Source organism: Triticum dicoccoides, chromosome 5A (assembly GCF_002162155.2).
Source record: "Triticum dicoccoides isolate Atlit2015 ecotype Zavitan chromosome 5A, WEW_v2.0, whole genome shotgun sequence".
Classification (NCBI taxonomy): domain Eukaryota; kingdom Viridiplantae; phylum Streptophyta; class Magnoliopsida; order Poales; family Poaceae; genus Triticum; species Triticum dicoccoides.
Window position 1 is genome coordinate 542679829 of NC_041388.1, and position 18801 is coordinate 542698629.

The 18801-nt window shown below is 47.1% G+C and overlaps 2 protein-coding genes across 2 annotated transcripts; one reads left to right on the forward strand and one right to left on the reverse strand.

Moving 5' to 3' along the window:
* Positions 1–7353: 7353 nt before the first annotated feature.
* On the reverse strand, positions 7354–7997 carry LOC119297788 (defensin-like protein 2). Its single transcript, XM_037575435.1, has 2 exons — positions 7857–7997; positions 7354–7737 (listed from the first exon to the last, which is right to left on the reverse strand). The coding sequence occupies exons 1-2, from the start codon at positions 7915–7917 to the stop codon at positions 7565–7567; spliced, it is 234 nt and encodes a 77-aa protein (XP_037431332.1). The 5' UTR covers positions 7918–7997; the 3' UTR covers positions 7354–7564.
* Positions 7998–9332: 1335 nt separating this feature from the next.
* LOC119297789 (defensin-like protein 1) lies at positions 9333–9980 on the forward strand. Its single transcript, XM_037575436.1, has 2 exons — positions 9333–9475; positions 9574–9980. Exons 1-2 carry the CDS (start codon positions 9412–9414, stop codon positions 9753–9755), a joined length of 246 nt encoding a protein of 81 aa, XP_037431333.1. The 5' UTR covers positions 9333–9411; the 3' UTR covers positions 9756–9980.
* Positions 9981–18801: the final 8821 nt, after the last annotated feature.

An 18801-nucleotide genomic window follows, 5' to 3' on the forward strand; every position in this document is an offset into this window, starting at 1 on the left:
CTTAAAAGTGCCAGCTGATGTAAAGGATGAAATCATTGAGTATTTGACAAGCAAGGATAATAAAAAGGCATCAAGGATTACAGAGCAGAAGAGAATTAGATGTGAAGTGGACTTGAGCCACTCAGAGGGGGAAAGTGTAAGTGATGAAGATGGTGCAAGCAATTCTGTTATGTTGCTTAAGTCAACGAGAGGCACAACATCTAAATCATCAGGTGGCCCTATGGACAAATTCTGCAAATTAACTCTTGAGGAGGCTATAGCTGCAAGGAAGGAAAAATCTTTGAGAAGACCCAATCAAAGATCACAGCTGGGATGAAAGAACAGATAAGGAACCGTGCTTGTGAGTACATATGTCAGTTCTTCTATGAAGCATGCATTCCCTTCAATGCAGTGACACTTCCAAGCTTTGACCTTATGCTTTAGTCAATTGGACAATACGGTGAAGACTTGCCAGGCCCTAGTCCTTATGAAATGGGTGGCCCATTCTTGCAGAAGAGGAAGAAGAGAGTGAAGTAATCCTTCAAGCCACATAGGCAAGCTTGGGAGTTCACTGGATGTACAATCATGATAGATGCATGGACTGACATAAGAGGAAGAGGGGTAATGAATCTGGTAGTTCATAGTGCATATGGTGTGGTTTTTCTTGATTCTGTGGATTGTTCAGCTATGAAGAAAAATGGCAAGTACATCTTTGAGCTTGTTGATAGGTGCATAGAAGAGATTGGGGAGAAAAATGTGATTCAAGTTGTGACTGATAATTCAAGTGTGAATCAAGCAGCATCTACTTTGTTGAAAGCAAAGAGTCCCAAGATATTTTGGAATGGTTGTGCTGCCCACTCTATTGATCTGATGCTACCTAATGAGGGACTTCCTTGGGAAAGATTTGGTTAGCTCTGGTATTACAAGGTTCGCTACAGCATACTTGAACTTGAAGAGCATGCTGGACAACAAGAAACAACTCCAAAAGCTATTTAGATCAGATGAGCTTGATGAAATGGGCTATTTTTAAAAGGTTAAAGGAACTGAAGCCAGCAAAATTGTGCGCTCTGAAACTTTTTGGAGAGGAGTAGATATTGATGTCAAGTTCTTTGAGCCATTGGCTAATTTGCTGAGGAGGATGGACAGTGATGTACCAACTATGGGATTCATCTACGACGCCTTTTTGGATGCAAAGCAAGAGATCTCAAGCAAGTTTGAAAATGAACAACAAGAATCTTGTTTTCTGCAAGTGTTGGATATTGTCGATAAAAGATGGGACAACAAATTGAATATGCCATTACATAGGGGGGTCATTCGCAAGAGACATTGCTAAAAGGCAGCGGAAAAACAAAAGCTTCGATCCAGGTGCATATTTACATTTTTCTCAATTATGAAATCTGATTTACAATGGTTTATTAACTCTGGTTTTATACTTTTGGATGAAGCTAAATGGTGGTCCAATCATGGGTCAAGTGCACCAAATCTCAGGATATTGGTGATGCGGATTTTGAGTTTGACATGCAGCACCTCCGCTTGTGAGAGAAATTTTAGTGTTTTCCAGCAGGTAAGGAAGAAGTGCACCAAATGTCAACTTCTTATAAAATTTGTCCTGTTCCCAACTCATATAATTTGTCCTGCTCTCAACTTATCTTTAATGATTTGTATTGACATCAAGATAGCCTGCACATGTTCTCCTCAATTATTTCTTTGATCATGTTCTGGTTCTGAATTGGTTTTTAACTTCTTATAGGAAGGCAAATGTTGGCTTATCCTTTTAGCTTGTGCCCCTGTGTAGTTTGATTTCTGTTGGGTTTTCCTAGTTTGCGGCATCCCTTTATACCCAGAAGTACTATATATTACTCCGCTTTTTAGTATATGCATATAACAAGTCAGGTCACCCAAACAACTATATATTTGCTTGGTCCTTCCATTTACTTGACTGTTATTAAGTTTTGTACTGGTTAGTAGTACATGCATGTATGATTGGTTTGATGTTACTTATTTGTTTGCCATCACCTACAGATTCACACAAAGAGACGCAATAGGCTACTTCATAAAAAAATGAGTGACCTTGTGTTTATCAAGTTCAACTCCAAACTCAAAAAGAAAAGAGGGATGAGAAACAGGGACCCGATTGTGGACCACACATTTGTAGATGTTGTAGAAGATGAATATAATGAGTGGATCACATGTGTTGTGCATGGTGAAGGAGTTCAAATTGTACATGAACCTGATGAAGCTGTACAGGGAGTAGTTGGTGCGTTGAAAATAAAGAGAGCCTCCCACTCTCGCCCTAGGAAGAAGAAAAATCTCCTCCCTGTTTTTCGTGAAGATGAGTTGGAATTAGCTAAATCTTCTTCTGAGTCAGAAGATGATGACATGGATTCACCGTCTAGTTTATCCAATTGTAGTGATTCCGAATAATTTCTATGTTGCTGCTATGTTGCATTGTTGCCCTGTTGGCTAGTTCATATTCAAACTTCTATGTTGTATTATTGTTGTCCTGTTGGCTATTGTTGTTGCCCTTCTAGACTTTTGGACAAGTACTTATGTGTGGCCCTACGAACTGTTGTATTTCTATGTTTCTCCATCTAGTTCATTTTCAAACTGTTATGTTGTGTGGCTCTATGGATTGTTGTATTGCTATGTTTCTCCATCTAGTTCATTTTAAAACTGCTATATAGTATTACTACAAATTTTAGATGTTGAAACTCTTATTTTTGGGATATATTTGGCATTTTTTCCAAAACGCTATTTTGAATATAGCACGCTATAACTTGTATAGAATTTTAAGAAGGGCCTAGCTATTTTAGATGCACGTAATTTTTTTCGTTTGGTTATGGACTCTACGGCGGCTGGAATTGATTTTCATTGACCCCCCCTAGGGTTTCTGAAATATTGGGGTATTTATAGAGCAAAGAGGCAGTTCAGGGGGCACCCGAGGTGGGAACAACCCACCAGGGCGTGCATGGGCCTCCTGGCATGCCCTGGTGGGTTGTGCTCCCCTCGGAGCACCCCCAGACGCAGCCTTGACCCATTGTGTGTCTTCTGATCCATAAAAATTCTTTGTGAAGTTTCGTTGCATTTGGACTCCGTTTGGTATTGATTTCCTGTGATGTAAAAACATGCAGAAAACAGCAACTGGCACTTGGCACTATGTCAATTAGTTAGTATCAAAAAATGATATAAAATGATTATAAAACATCCAAGATTGATAATATAACAGTATGGAACAATAACAAATTATAGATACGTTGGAGACGTATCAGCACGCTCGCCCGTTGGCCCGCTCGCTGCCCCGCCCTCTTCGCCCGCCCGCACTCCCATGGGCCCAGACCAAGCCTTGTTGCCAGCTTCGGGATCCCTCCGGATCGCATCTCCTTCGGGATCCTCCGCGGTCTCCACTTCCCCGTCCACGTCTCCCGCGCTGCCACGTCGCCACTTGTTCCCCCCGACCGAGGATCCCCCGTTCCCGCCTCGTGCAGTCCCTATCTCCCCTCGTCAAAATCCACGTCGCATGATTACCCATGGGAAATAGGGTTTTGCCATGCACAAGCGCGACTTCGACTTGTCCATCACCACTTCACGCTCCCCACCCCCTCCTCATACCGTGCCATCCTCAAAGACCCCAATTGGCATAATGTGAGAATTGACGAGTATAATGCACTAATACAGAATGACACTTGGTCTTTGGTGCCTTGTCCTGTAGGTGTTAATATGGTGACGGGCAAGTTGATCTTCCGGCATAAGCTTCATACCGATGGCTCCTTGGCGCGCTACAAGGCATGATGGGTGGTTCGTGGCTTCACCCAGCAGGCCGGGGTTGACTACTGGGAGACCTTTAGCCCCGTTGTTAAACCCGCTATGATTCGTGTCGTCCTCAGCCTCGCTATGGCCAACGGGTGGCCGATCTGGCAAATTGACGTTAAAAATGCTTTCCTCCTTGGTGATCTTGCCGAGATAGTCTATTGTCAACAACCCTCCGGTTTTGTGGATTCCGCTCACCCCATGCATGTTTGTCGCCTCAACAAATCCTTATATGGCCTCAAGCAGGCGCCTCGGACGTGGTTCCTTCGTTTCACCCGCTTCCTCCACACACTTGGTTTTGTCTCGTTTCGGTGCGACACCTCCCTTTTCATCCTATGTAGCGGGCCTTCATGGCGTATCTGTTGCTCTATGTCGATGACATCATTCTCACCGCTAGCACCGCCTCTCTTCTTAACTCACTTGTGTCATCCCTCACCCGTGAGTTTTTCATGAGTGACCTCAGCGACATTCATCATTTCTTTGGCATCAACGTTCATCGCAATGCTTCCGGGATCTTCTTGTCTCAGGAGCAGTACACTTTGGAGGTGTTGGACCGAGCCAACATGCTTAACTGCCACCCCATTTCCATAGCCATCGATACTCGCTGCAAGTTGTCTAGTTCCGGTGGCACGCCCTTCTCTGATCCCTCTAAGTATCGCAGCATCGTCGGAGCACTTTAGTATCTTACTCTTACATGACCGGACCTCACTTACGCCGTGCAACATTTGCTTGTTCATGCATGCACCTCTTGACTCCCACTTTCAGTTGGTCAAGAGGGTCTTGCACTACCTACGCGGCACCACTCACTATGGCCTTCAGCTATATCGCTCCTTGCCATATGATCTTGTTTCTTATAGCGATGCTGATTGGGCCGACTGCCCGACACTCGCAAGTCTACCCCCGGCTTCTGCGTCTTTCTCGGCTCTCCACATGATCTTGTTTATTATAGCGATGCTGATTGGGCCGGCTGCCCCGACACTCGCAAGTCTACCTCTGGCTTCTGCGTCTTTCTCGGCTCCAACCTGGTCTCCTGGTCGTCCAAGAGACATCAGACAGTCTCTCGTTCCAATGCCGAGGTAGAGTATCGTGCTGTGCCCAACGTTGTTGCCAAGTCCGGTTGGCTACGCCAGCTCCTTGCCGAGCTTCATCGCCCCCCACGTCGAGCGATCATTGTCGTCCAACCCGGTGCAACACCAATGGACGAAGCATGTGGAGATTGATCTTCATTTTGTTCGCGACCTTGTTCGCGACCGCGTGGCCCTCGGTGAAGCCAAAGTTCTTCACGTCCCTACAACCTCACAGTTTGCGGACATCTTTACCAAGAGGCTCCCGTCGTCGGTGTTTTGTGAGTTTAAAACCAGTCTGAATGTCCTTCCTTTTTTTGCGAATAAGTCTGAATGTCCTTCCTAATGACGTTCGGACTTTGGGGGAGGGGGGCACTAATAGAAAACAGAGCTTTAAAATCGGTTTGTAAGGGCCTTTAGTGCCGGTTATGGAACCGGCACTAAAGTGATCTTCATTTTGTTCGCGACCTTGTTCGCGACCGCATGGCCCTCGGTGAAGCCAAAGTTCTTCACGTCCCTACAACCTCACAGTTTGCAGACATCTTTACCAAGAGGCTCCCGTCATCGGTGTTTTGTGAGTTTAAAACCAGTCTGAATGTCCTTCCTTTTTTTGCGAATAAGTCTGAATGTCCTTCCTAATGACGTTCGGACTTGGGGGAGGGGGGCACTAGTAGAAAACGGAGCTTTAAACCCGGTTTGTAAGGGCCTTTAGTGCCGGTTATGGAACCGGCACTAAAGTGTGCGCACTAAAGGCCCCCCCTTTAGTACCGGTTCGGCACGAACCGGCGCTAAAGTGTCACCACGTGGCGTGAGCTCACGCCCTGATATGGGGACCTTTAGTACCGGTTGGTGTTACCAACCGGTACTAAAGGTTTTAAAAAAATTTGAAAATTTTGGAAAAACATTTTAAATTTTTCTAAATTATTTAATGATTTAGTCTCTAATCACCTCTCTTAACTATTCAAGTGTGGATCACTTATTCCAAATCATTTAACTTCCCAACCGGTCACCCATCCCTCTCACTACTCTAGCCCGAGCACGCTTAACTTTCGGGTTCTATTCTCCTTCGTTTTCAAGTCTGCACTTGTTGTTTTCCTGACAATAGTAAGATGTTAATCCTATTGACCTTTAGGAGTTTAGCTTGAGCATGAAGTCAAACAGTTCACCGTTTGAGTTTGAAACTATTATTCTAAAAAAATAGTAATTATTTAGTAACGCTGATATTTCTTGAATAAGTTTGACCATAGTTTGACAGTTTGACCAGATTTGACCAAAATTCAAAAAATTAAAATAATTATTTAATAACACTAATATTCTTGAATAATTATGTAGTAACAATAATACTTTTTGAATAAGTAATTTGACCAGATTTAACCAATTTTTTTAAAAAAACTAAAATTTAACCATATCTTTTTTTCCTTTTGGAATTTGAGGATTCTAAAAAATTCCAAACAGGCCGTAGGCGGTCTTCATCGGATGCGGATTTTCGTGCTGAATTTTTTATATATTATACGTTTTTTCCAACATCGTATGCAAAAGTTATAGCCGTTTTACATTTTCCCTACACTTTTTGTAAAACATGTTCAAATTTAAGTTTTCAAATTTTCCTAACTAGTAGATGTAGTAATATAACTACCTCTCGAAGGATTTTATTTTTTGAAGTTTTTATCATTTTCTTTTGTTTTTTTCAAAACTGAAATGGCGATACAGGTGGGGTAGAGTTTGAAAACTGCTCTATAGTGCCGGTTTGTGTCTTCAATCGAGACTATAGGTTAAGACTCTGTAGTGCCGGTTGATGACGCAAATCGGTACTATAGGTTAGACCTTTACTACCGGTTTGTGTCACAAACCGTCACTAAAAGGGCTCGTGGGGCCTGGCCTGACGCCAGCCTGCCACCACCCCTTTAGTACCGGTTCGTGGCACGAATCGGTACTAAAGGTTCATTACGAATCGGCACTAATGCATAGCCATTCGAACCGGCAATATTGATCACATTAGTGCCGATTTTTTTATAAAGGGCACTAATGTGCTTCATGTTTGACCTTTTTTCTACTAGTGGGGAGGTTGAGTTGTATCATTATCATGTATATGTGTATGTAACGGCAAGACCTAGTCCTGAGGGTGTAGCCGGCTAGCTTCACGGCACCTCCTCTCCACGATCATGTAGGGATCGGAGGTTGCCTTCTCTGTATATGTATCTTCCTTCTGTGAGTAACACAGTGCACACAGGGTCACACCATTCTTCTATATATATAGTTTAGTTGAACGTTGCATGCGCCGGGGACGTATAGGGTGCCGGCCGGGTTTGTAACTCCGACTGTAGATTGTGACCTGTGAGCGTTTTCTTCTGCGTTTCTAGAAGAACATCCCACGAGGTGTTATCCAACATGGTAGCCTGCCATGGGGAGCCCTCGATCAACGTGGCCAACAAACATAGGCAAAATACCGAGACGACCGGACGATCACATTTTTTGCAAAGTTACGGTAACAAGGAACGGAACATGAACCGTACGTTTTTATTCTTATTATTATTCTCTCGCATGCATCGATCGAGATGCAGCAGCTGGCTAGTGGTGATACGGATATACATACGACATACGTACGTAGAAGGCGGCACACACACACACATTCAAGTAGGTACACAGACGTATGATTCCATGGGCTAGCTAGCTGACGTACGGTGAGGGCCAGCTAGCCGTAGCACATATTATGATCAGCACTGCCTGATGCACTTGCACCGGCGGAAGGGTCCGTCGCAGTTGCCGCCGCCCCAGCCTTCCTGCAGGCAGACCTGCGCGCAGTTCTTATCGGACACGCACGGCCCTTTGAACCCCGCGCTGCGCTGCCGGCAGACCTTCGCCTCCGCCCCCGGCACCGCCGCCTCCTCTGCATCCATTCATGTTCGCCACACGTCAACATGCATGTATAATGACATAACATATGTGCGTACTATCCAACTGAATATCTGATGAAAATGTCCACGGAGCAAAATAATACACACTTACGTGCGATGAGAAGGAGAAGCAGGACCAAAGCCACCTGCGTCGCCACCTTCTTGGTCCACATGGTGAGCGGCCGGGCTGGGAGCGACCTAAACTCTCTGCTTGCGCTACGTACTGGCTTTGTTACTACCGGTGGAGTTGTGTGCTGTGGGTGGCTATAACGCTCATCGGTGATAGCATTATATAACATGAGCTCGGAGCCGGTCGGGTCCGTTGTGCATGGACTCGAAGCAGCATGCATGCATCGTGGCGTGGGCGCGCGCAATGACTGGCCGCGTGGCGTGCCGCATGATGGATCGCGTTCACGTGGCGGGCTCGGTGCAGGGCGGCGCCCACGTATTTGCCCACGAGATGGTGGTCGCTTTTGGCTGCAGCGGTGCGTGCATGTCAGATTGCCAGGGCACCAGAGAGCGCGCAGGGTAGTCGGCAAGTAGGTAGGTACCTACGAGACATTGGTCGCTTTTGGCTGCAGCGGTGCATGCATACCAGATTACCAGGGCACGGGAGAGCGCGCAGGGTAGTCGGCACGTAGGTAGGTACCCACGAGACGGTGGTCGCAGGGTAGTCGGCACGTAGGTAGGTACCCACGAGAAGGTGGTCGCAGGGTAGTCGGCGTGTAGAGCCAGATTGCCCTGGCACGAGAGAGTGCGCAGGGTAGTCGGCGGGTAGAGCCAGATTGCGAGGGCACCAGAGAGCGCGCAGGGTAGTCGGCGGGTAGGTAGGGCCGCCGAGGTAGTAGATCGGCGAGCCATCTTGGGCTCGTGGCTCCTCTACAGGCGGCGTGGGCTTCAATGCAGGACAGCACGCGGCGAGCTTTGCCCTGCCGCCCGCCGGTGGGACCACGGATCAGTCGGCCGATGCGTCACGGTGGGGGTCTAGTGCAGGCAGTGGTGTAGACGATGGAAGATCGTCTCGGCCTCTTGGGCCAGTATCTCAATCAAATGGCTTGCATTTTCATGTAGAAACGCATGTAATTTCGTTCACTGCTTACCTTATTATCAGATTTTGAAGAGAGATTGCTTTTGCCGGAGATTACTAGGGAACGGGAGGAATACGAATGCATCGCTCCTGCCAAGTTTTTGTCTGGCTTCAATGCGGGATAGGTGTTTGGGACTTGAACGGCGAGCGGCGCAGCCTTGCGAGACCTCTTTTTTGCGACCAGGCTTGCACTTGAGAGTTTTGAGACCATTGATCCTCCTAGTCCAACGCCCCTTCGTCACCAGGGAAGTTTGGTTCGAATTCTTTCGAACCAGAGTCCAGAGGTGCGACTCCTCTCACCCACAGCAGCATCCAGACGCACGCTGAGTTGGAACAAGGAGCTGAACCACCCGGCCTTCCAGCCCGACGGGTGGCTCGCTACATGCAGCCCGCCTGCCACGAATACACCTGCATGCATGCACGGCAGCCCGCTCCTCCGGCCCAAGCTCCCTATAAGTAGAGAGCTTCTCTTCCTGGCAACAACAAACACGGTCGCCTGGATCAGAAGCCATAGCTTGTTTCACCTAAAGAGAGAAAAAAAGGCTTTGCTCCATCAACCTACCTACCCCCACAGAAGCAAATGGAGTTCAAGCCCAAGGCGACCGTGTGCGCGGTGATGCTGGTGCTGCTCCTGCTTTCCTCCTGTGAGTAAGCCTGAGCGGCCGCTCGCCGACTTATTAATTTGCTGCTGCTTATGGTTATGGACTAACGCTTTGTGACCGGCCGGGACATTTTTTTTCAGACAGCGGCGGCGGTGGCATCGGCGTGGCGGAGGCGCGCATTTGCACGGGGAAGAGCCAGCACCACTCGTTCCCGTGCGTCTCGGACAAGAGCTGCACCAAGACGTGCCTCAGCGAGCACGGCGCAAAATGGACGGCCGGCTACTGCAAAATCAGGCGCTGCACCTGCCAGAGGGAGTGCTAGGGCAGACGCTCCGCGCGCGAGCTCCCCCACCCCCGCCCCGTCCATGGCGCCGTCTGTCAAACGAAGCCACCTATGTATCTTAAGTCTTAACTACCATGTACCCACTCGCCGCCTCTGTCAGGAGATGTAATAAAACGTGGCGCGGCGACCCGCCGGCGCGTCACCGCTGTACGTAGCATGATGCATGCCACGCGTTGCTTTTGGTAACAAAATAAATTGATTTATCCGTGGATATATGCAAGTCGTAAGATCTCTTGCGTGCTCGGCAGCATCGAAAAATATCTCCACGTAATTTCTCAAAGTGGTACTCGCCGAGGCCAAACGTTAACAGCCGGCATGAAGGCGGCCAGAGCTAGCGGGACCCTTGGAGGCTGGCCTCCTCCCCTGCTTTCATGTTATTTCAAGTCACTTGTTCCGCACTCACAGAATATAAAGTCAATTAATCACTCAACCAAAATAAAATATTCGATCCATCTTCAGGGTTAGAGCAACTTCAACGCGCCCTGTCTTTTTTTAGTTGTTTGGATCTTATTTGGAACGACAGTGCGTCCAACATGCCGACCTGTATTACACCGATTAGCCGCACTTTCTCAACAAATATGCTATTATTTTGCATTATTTCACAAGCAAACATATAAAAAAATCAACCAAATAAAACATAATTTCAAATCAAATAAATTAAGCATAATTTTATAAACTGAATAAAAATTAAATTATCTCAAATACATGTAAAAACAAGATAATCTATTGGTTGTCAACATGAGCACACATATACTTAAACCAAATTACTTTGCAGCTGCACGTGTGTTTTCCAATCATATACATATGCTTAAATCAAATTATTTTGCAGCTGCATGTGTGTTTTTCAATCACGTATTTCATGATAAAATTAGGTGCACTGTTAAAATGTTGCCGCTTTTTCATGCTTAGACACAATATTCTCACCATAAAATTGAAATCCTTGATCATAGATAAGTTCCGAACGCTTGCCTTACACGATCATATTGTGCATAATCACACAAGCAGTCATCACCATCCATAACTTCTTGGTGCTTCAAATCTATTAGGATACCGAATGATTCTCCCATCGAGATTGCAAAACATCAAAGACACGCTCGACGTCTTTTCTAGCACTCTCTTACTTTCTGACAAAGCAAAAAATTTCCTCTTCTCTCCAACGAGATTGGGGATTGTCTTCGTAATAGTGGTCCACTGAAGAAAGATATCGTGACCTAGATAGTATTATTTGTCGTAGTTGTGGTCGTTCATGGTAACATTTATCGGCGGATTGTTGCCTTCGAAAGCCTTGCAAACATCGGCGAGCGTTGAAGCACGTTGATATTATTGTGTAATCCAGTCATGCCGAAGAAAGAGTGTCAGATTCATAGATTTTATGAGGCCACGGCCTCAAGTATGACAGTGCAAGCCTTAATATGACCTGTATACTTCCCTTGCCAAGCAGAAGGGCAGTTTTTCCACTCCCAGTGCATACAGTTCATGCTGCCAAGCATCCCTGAAAAGCCCTGCTGGCATTCATTGCCTACAAGCGGGTTGTATTTTGAGGAGTCGGCTCTCTCAAGTACTTAGGGCCAAACACATCAATCACATCCTTGCAGAACTTGTATATAGAGTCCAGGCATGTAGACTCGCTCATACGGACGTACTCATCAATGAAATTACCGGGCACTTCGTATGCAAGCATCCGGATAGCTACGGTGCATTTTTGATAAAATGAGAAGCCAATCTTTTCAAGGGTCCTTTTTGCACTCGAAATAGTTATCGTCCAACCACCCCCTCTCTAATACGATGGAAAACATGCCTACTCATACGGAAACGCAACCGGAATTTCTGATGGTTGAGCAACGAGTTGGTTGTGTCAAAGTAGTCCTTTCAAAAAAGGAAATGATCACTCTCTCGGTCGTGATTCAACGCCGAAAGGTGCCCTAGGATCGAGCCACGGAACAACGGCCGCTGGCTATTAAGATGGTGATGGACTAACTCGGCAGCCAAGATCTCCTCCTTGTTAGAATAAATCGGAGGCATTACCGTCGATCATCCGAGGACCAAACAATCACACGAGCACGACACCGAGATTTGTTAGCGAGGTTCACCAATATGGCTACATCACCGGGGCCTAACTACGGGCGCTCCTCCCCGTGACTCCATCACAATACCGCACCCGGTCGCCCTGGACGCCGGCACACGCCGCCGGCTTCCCCTGCGTTCCGGTGCTATTATGTTGGCATAGATTACATCGTGTGTCTATCCCCGCTATATATGAGAGGCCTAGGATACAAGTGTCCTACTAGGACACGACTCCACATCCTATGTAAACACAATACAACTACAAGTCCAACTGTAACCTACCTTATACACAATATTCGACACAACTCTAACAAACTCCACCTTGGCGAATATTCTTCACCATCTTGAATTCGTCAATGCGTCAAACTTCCATGTACATTGGACTTCAGCTTATCCCATGAGTACCGCTGCTACTCCAAAGACTCCATGTGACTCCACCTGCAACTTGTAGTCCCTTCTTTTCTTGACCACAATCAACATTCGAGCAAAATTAAGTTCCTTATTACTCTAGTTTGCGCTCCAACTTCCAGAGTATCCATCCATGACATCACACACTGATCACTAACCTGCGTGAAAGTGAACAACTCACATATTGGATGTCACACGTAAGAGTTACCTGAACTCAACATCACCGCTTCTTTCTTGACCGCCTGTCTGAAACTTGAAGGGATTTCACCATTGCTTGTAGTCATCCCGAGTCAAATTCGCAGTTGTCTCATCACATATATGACCACCAGAGCCCTGGCCCGTTTCCATGCCCCGTGCTAACCGCACGCCTCGCCGCTATTACCGCGTCGAACCTCCGCTGTCCCGGTCGAGTCTCAAGGATCGTGAACCCACACCACTCAACCCCCACTGCAGAGTACCACCGATCATCACCGACCGATGACGAGTTTCACGCTTCCATCAGACTACTGGGCTCCAGTCCGAACTGCATGTCACTCGCTTTCCCGCTGAAATAGGCTTCGACTCTCTGATGTCTTATGTCGTAGCCCCTCAATCAACACCGAGTGAAGTCTTCCGTCAGACTCCAGCTCCACCTTCAACATGAATCCATGGTAGATGATCAGTCCACCCCTGCGCCTCATCGACTTCAAGCTCCATGTATACACCACCTTGAATCAATCCTGCGCCATAGTCTTGTCGAAGCCGCACAAGCCCTCGGGGCATGCGCCACGTGTTTCCACGCCCAGAAGCCGGTCACCATCAGCATCACGCTCCCATGTCGTCCTTGTCGATCCCACCACCGTCTTCTGTACCAACCGACTCGCGTCGATCCGTCAGACTGACCAGTCCGACCCAGCCGAACTTGTCTGGCTATAACCATGCTCCACCTTGCACCATGACTGCTCGCACATCTGTGCATATCTTGGACGCCCTGTGTATGCATGATTCTGCCGTGACGCACTCCAGACTCCTCCAAGCCCATATGCCCGTCGTTGTCCTTGCTGCACACACACCCTGAAAGCACTCACAACAAACTTGACCTAGCAAGGAAAACTTCCGTCCAAACAAAACACTATTTTTCCTTTTCCTTGTCCCTGTTTGCTTGTAGCCTCTCTTGTGTATGCACGAAGACTTATTTTGTCCAAACAAATCTCACGTAAGCTTGTTGGTGTGCTGCACATCGTATCTCCACGCGTAGACCACACTAGGCCTTGCCTGCACGCACCTGGGCAGCATCACCTCCACCTCACGGTTACACAAGGGCCTAGCCCATCAAGGAAGCACACGACCAGCCACATGTGCCAGCCTGCCACGCCCTAGGCATGCCCACGAGCTGTGTTGGTTTCTGCTCCATGCGAACGCACGAGCACTCAGGTTGATCCGCGCCGCTTCATCGCCGAAATCAAATCCGATCAGCAAGACCTCCAACATACTCGTCTGTGTCTGATTGCATCCAGCTGATATCGCTGAACCACACAAGTCTCGTCGAATCATGTACGACGCCGCTAGCCCTTCCAGCCGCACGCCTGCTTGGACTGCGTGACCGCGTCCTCCGTCCGGGCCGCACTTGGCCCAGCTGCCAGCTGCGTTGCTGCAGGCCACGTCCTGACCTCCCCGACTCCGAGTATCTTTCAACTTGGCGTTGTTCACACGGTAGTGACGTCACGTCGTCTCTTCCGATCTCGACAGCTGATTCTTCCACGATATCTTCACCTCTAGATCAACTAAATAACCGCCTCATAACCTAGCTCATGATACCACTTGTTAGAATAAATCCGAGGCATACCGTCGATCATCCGAGGACCAAGCAATCACATGAGCACGACACCGAGATTTGTTAACGAGGTTCATCAATATGGCTACATCCCCGGGGCCCGACTACGGACGCTCCTTCCCGTGACACCGTCACAATACCGCACCCGGTTGCCTTGGACGCCGGCACACGCCGCCGGCTTCCCCTGCGTTCCGGTGCTATTATGTTGGCATATGTTACATCGTGTGTCTATCCCCGCTATATATGAGAGGCCTAGGATACATGTGTCCTACTAGGACACGACTCCACATCCTATGTAAACACAATACAACTACAAGTCCAACTGTAACCTACCTTGTACACAATATTCGACACAACTCTAACACTCATCATCGGATGAGGAATCGTCAGAGTTGCAAAAGAAATTGTGGGAAAAGAACTCGTCGGCGGAGTCTATTTTGTACCTTGGCAAACTGTCGAACAGCTTGCGGGCGTCGACGAAGGAGCTGGCCGGTGAAGAGACACGCGCCTCCCTTAGACCAGGTGGCTGGCCTGTAGGCGTCTGATGACCATGCCAACATCCTACGAGGGTGCCGGCGTCAGGACGAAGGAGTTGGCCGGGGCGGCGAGGCGGTTCCTGCTCGTGCTGGCGGCGGGTGGTAGGGGTGGAAGCTTCGGTGCCCCAACGGCAAGACGGTGGTTGGGGCGACGTGGGAGGTGGCTGCGTTGGGAGGAGGTGTGTCGGCACCGGCTACTGGTAGAGGCATCGAAAATGGGCGGCGACACGGCGGAGACGATAGAGGGTTTGCTGTCGATATGGGGTGGGAGAGGATGGCCAATGTGTCACCGACTAGCGGGCCAGGGGGAGAAGTAGGCGGGCGCGTGTGCGTTCGTTTTGTGTCCGCGCGGACGCAAATGAGGCTTAAAATTAGACCAAAAATGGGTTGACAGGCGGACGAAAAGCGGACGCGCATCCGTTTGGGTTGACATGTTGAGCCAACTTTTCTATTCACGCCAACTCAAACGAATGCGTGCAGATGAAATGGTTCGACACGTTGAAATTGCTCTTAGACCTCAAAATCAATAGTTAAAGGACAGGATGCCTTGCATCTCATTCATACGTCTTAACTTATGCTTTGCACGTCATTTACAGAAGACAAAAGACATGATGTACAATAGAATATCTTAGGTTGTACTTAGGTTAACTTATAAATTTTTATGGATTATTGTACTCCTTCAAATTCATATTAATTATCGCTGATTTAGTATAAAGTTCTACTAAATTAGCGACAAATAATATTAGTTATTATTGATTTAGTAGAAACATATAACTAAGAGATGACATCTTGCGCAAGAAGTAGAATTGTTTTATCATGTCACCAAAAGATATCTCTTATTTAAAGTAGTCAATTTATTTTTTTCACTTTTTTCTCTTCCAAATTAGCAATTATCCAGTATTGTTAAAATATCAGCATTGTACATGCCTTGATACCCAGTGCAAAAGTTTTTCATCTCTCCGAGGACAACTGACACCCATGTCTTAAGGATACCCATTTTACTTTCCATCTCTTCCGGCAAAATGCAAAAGTTTCGAGATAGACAGGCAAATCAAATGATAAAGAAGGAAATCAACATAGGAACTATGAAAAAAACACTCTAACTCGAAAGGGGAAAAACCACGGGCAATCGAGGAGAGGTTACAAACGTCAGGATTTACAACTGATCAATTTATCCTATGCGGCAGCTTACGAAGGTTATATAACATATGCGACCTACATCAATATTGTACTGCTTCAGGCCAAGCCTACCGGCGACCTACGTGTACCGCTTCGGGCCAAGCCTACCGGCGACGAGCCTTGCTCCACTCGCTCGTCAGAAGTTAGCCTCCATCTTTATACTTGAATTTGGATCACAACATAACATTTTCCATCCCTTCGGGATGGTGTGGGAGTTTTTGTGATATTTTCTCTCCACACGCAATGGAATAGGTGGTTTGTGCTTTTATTTCTAGATTCATTTTTTTAAATTAAAATATTTTCTAGAAGCTTCTCTTTTTTCAACCCCATTTCATTGATATACACGCAGGTACGAGAAAGCAAAAAAAGGTAATCTAGATCATAGCGAATAGCTCTAACCTTTCCTCGGGGAGGGAAGGGAGATATAAGCATAGCGATAGCGATATCTTTTGATAGAAGCCTCGTGACTTGCATCTAAATTATGAAGCTTTTTCGCCATTTTGTTTCTTGCGTCAATATCTTTGAAATTATATCTCATGTGATATGTTTGAATGAACTTTCTTGGACAAAATCTATGCTCCCAACTAGAACTAACCTGGTGCACCCCAATGCCCCTCCCCCTCCTGTGAGGGGTGCCGACGGACCCATTAGGTTTTTTTTGGTGCCGACGGACCCATTAGGTTTGTCTAGGGTGTCGAGGACTATTGAATTTTTTACAAGATCAAGATGGACAAAGAGGCTTTTAGAAGATTGAAGGTGCGGAAAGCCGTAGCGAGGTGTGCAGGAAAGCGGACGTCAACACCTTGTCGGCTCATCAACGCATGTACGTGAAGGTAAGGAGCACTACTAGAAAAAGGGCTATAGCTAATATGGACATTAATAGTGCATCATGTATGTGGTGCGCCACTGCTATATAGCAATGACGCACCAAATAAAGGTGTGCCATTAGTGTCCTCATTACTAATGGTACACCAGACACACGGTGCGCCATTACTAGCAAATTTTATTTTCTTTTATTTTTCCAAAACTATTAATGGCGCACTAGGGCACAGTGCACCATTACTAGTTTTAACTAGTAATGGCGCACCACACGCTCCGTGCGCCAGTACTAACAAATTTTTTTACTTTTTTTTTTCAAAACTAGTAATGCCGCACCTTTGTGAAGTGCGCCATTACTAGTTCAAACTAGTAATGGCGCACCACAACCACGGTGCGTCACTACTAACAATTATATTAGTTTTTTGCAAAACTAGTAATGGCGCACCCCTAACTGCTGCGCCATTAGTAACCAGGGTTACTAATGACGCATTTTTAGGTGATGCGCCACTAATAACCTGAGACCAGCTAGATATTTTGGACAGTCACCTACCACACTCACTTTCCCTACTTCATTCTCTCCACCTCCTCCTCCAAGCTTGTCTCGGCTGCCTCCTCCTCCTCACCTCATTTGCACCATAGATTCACCCAAATTAAGTGGTCAAATTACCTTTTTTTGATAGATAAGTAAGGGGAAAGCTTTCTTTATGTTGTAGATCTACTTTTTTCTCCCTCCAACAACGTGCACATACATGTTTTATGGCCTAGCTAGATCTACGTATGTTTGTGGTGTTGCATATATGTTTGTGTTTGCAGGTACCGGTATTTGAAATGCGATAGTTGCCAATATTTTGCCGGAATGTTGATTCATTTCCGTTTCGGCGAGAATTTGGCACTATGCATTCTTTTTTGTCCTATTTTTAGGCAAAGTCATGCCAAATTTTTTCTTGGTTTTAAAATATCGTTTTGCTCTACCCCGCAGGCGACCATGGTCCGCACGGTGACCGAAGGCATCGTGAATTGGTTTTTGAGCTCCGCGAAGGACGAGATGCTTCAAAAGAACGAGACAGAGTTAAGATGTCCGTGTCAAAGATGCAAGCTGAAGAGCCTTATTGCGGACCCGGATTCCGGACAGGTGCGGGACCACCTGCTCTTGCGTGGTTTCATGGATGGCTATCGGTGGCAAGATGATGAAGATGACTATGAAGTCGTTCATGGGGGCGGGAAAGAAATGAGGAAGGGTAGCAAGACAACCACTGCGGCGAGGGCGGGCGAGAAGACGAAGAATCTCGAGGACATGATCATGACGGTGATGCTGTACACAGACATCATGTAGAAGATGCCGGACATGATGATGAGGAAGATCAAGATGAAGGGCATGATCATGAAGATGAAGATGCCAGAGCAGACGACGATGGACCATCGATGGGCTGGGTGCAGGACCCTCATATTCAAGAGCTGCTTCTCAAGCAGACGGATAATGCAAGAGCTGCCGCCCGAGAGAAAGCCAAGCTGGATCAACTGGAGATAGACGCGGTTACTCCATTGTATGAAGGATGCAGGCCCGAGGATACCCGCCTGAAAGTAACGCTCATGGCTCTGGAGATGAAGGTAAAACACAAAATGACCGACGCATGCTTCGACGAGAACATGTCATTCTGGCACGAACGTCTTCCCAAGGGGAACAAGTGCCTGACCAGTTTCGAGGAGGCGAAGAAAATCGTGTGTCCTCTGGATTTACCGCACGTGAAATACCATGTGTGCATGAACAACTGCATCATTTATCGGGATGAGCACGTGGAGTCTACCATATGTCCGGTGCGCGGGTCACTCGATACAAGAAGAGGAAGAAAGCTCCTCGAAAAGTGGTGTGGTACTTTCCGATCACTCCTCGTCTGCAGCGGTATTCCGTGGACCCTAAGCTAGCAAATCTCCTACGTTGGCACGCGAATAGGGAGGAGAAGAAGCAAGAAGATGACGAAAATGATCCGGAGATAAATAAAAAAGACAAGATGCTGAGTCACCCTAAGGATGCGAGCCAGTCGCAAGCGTTGAACTTCGGACACCCAGAATTTTGGGCGGATCCAAGGAACATCGTGCTGGGCGCGAGCACCGATGGAGTCAATCCGTTTGGCAGCCAGAGAAGCACACATAGCACCTGGCCTGTGTTTGTGTGGATGTACAACCTTCCCCCTAGTTGTGCATGAAG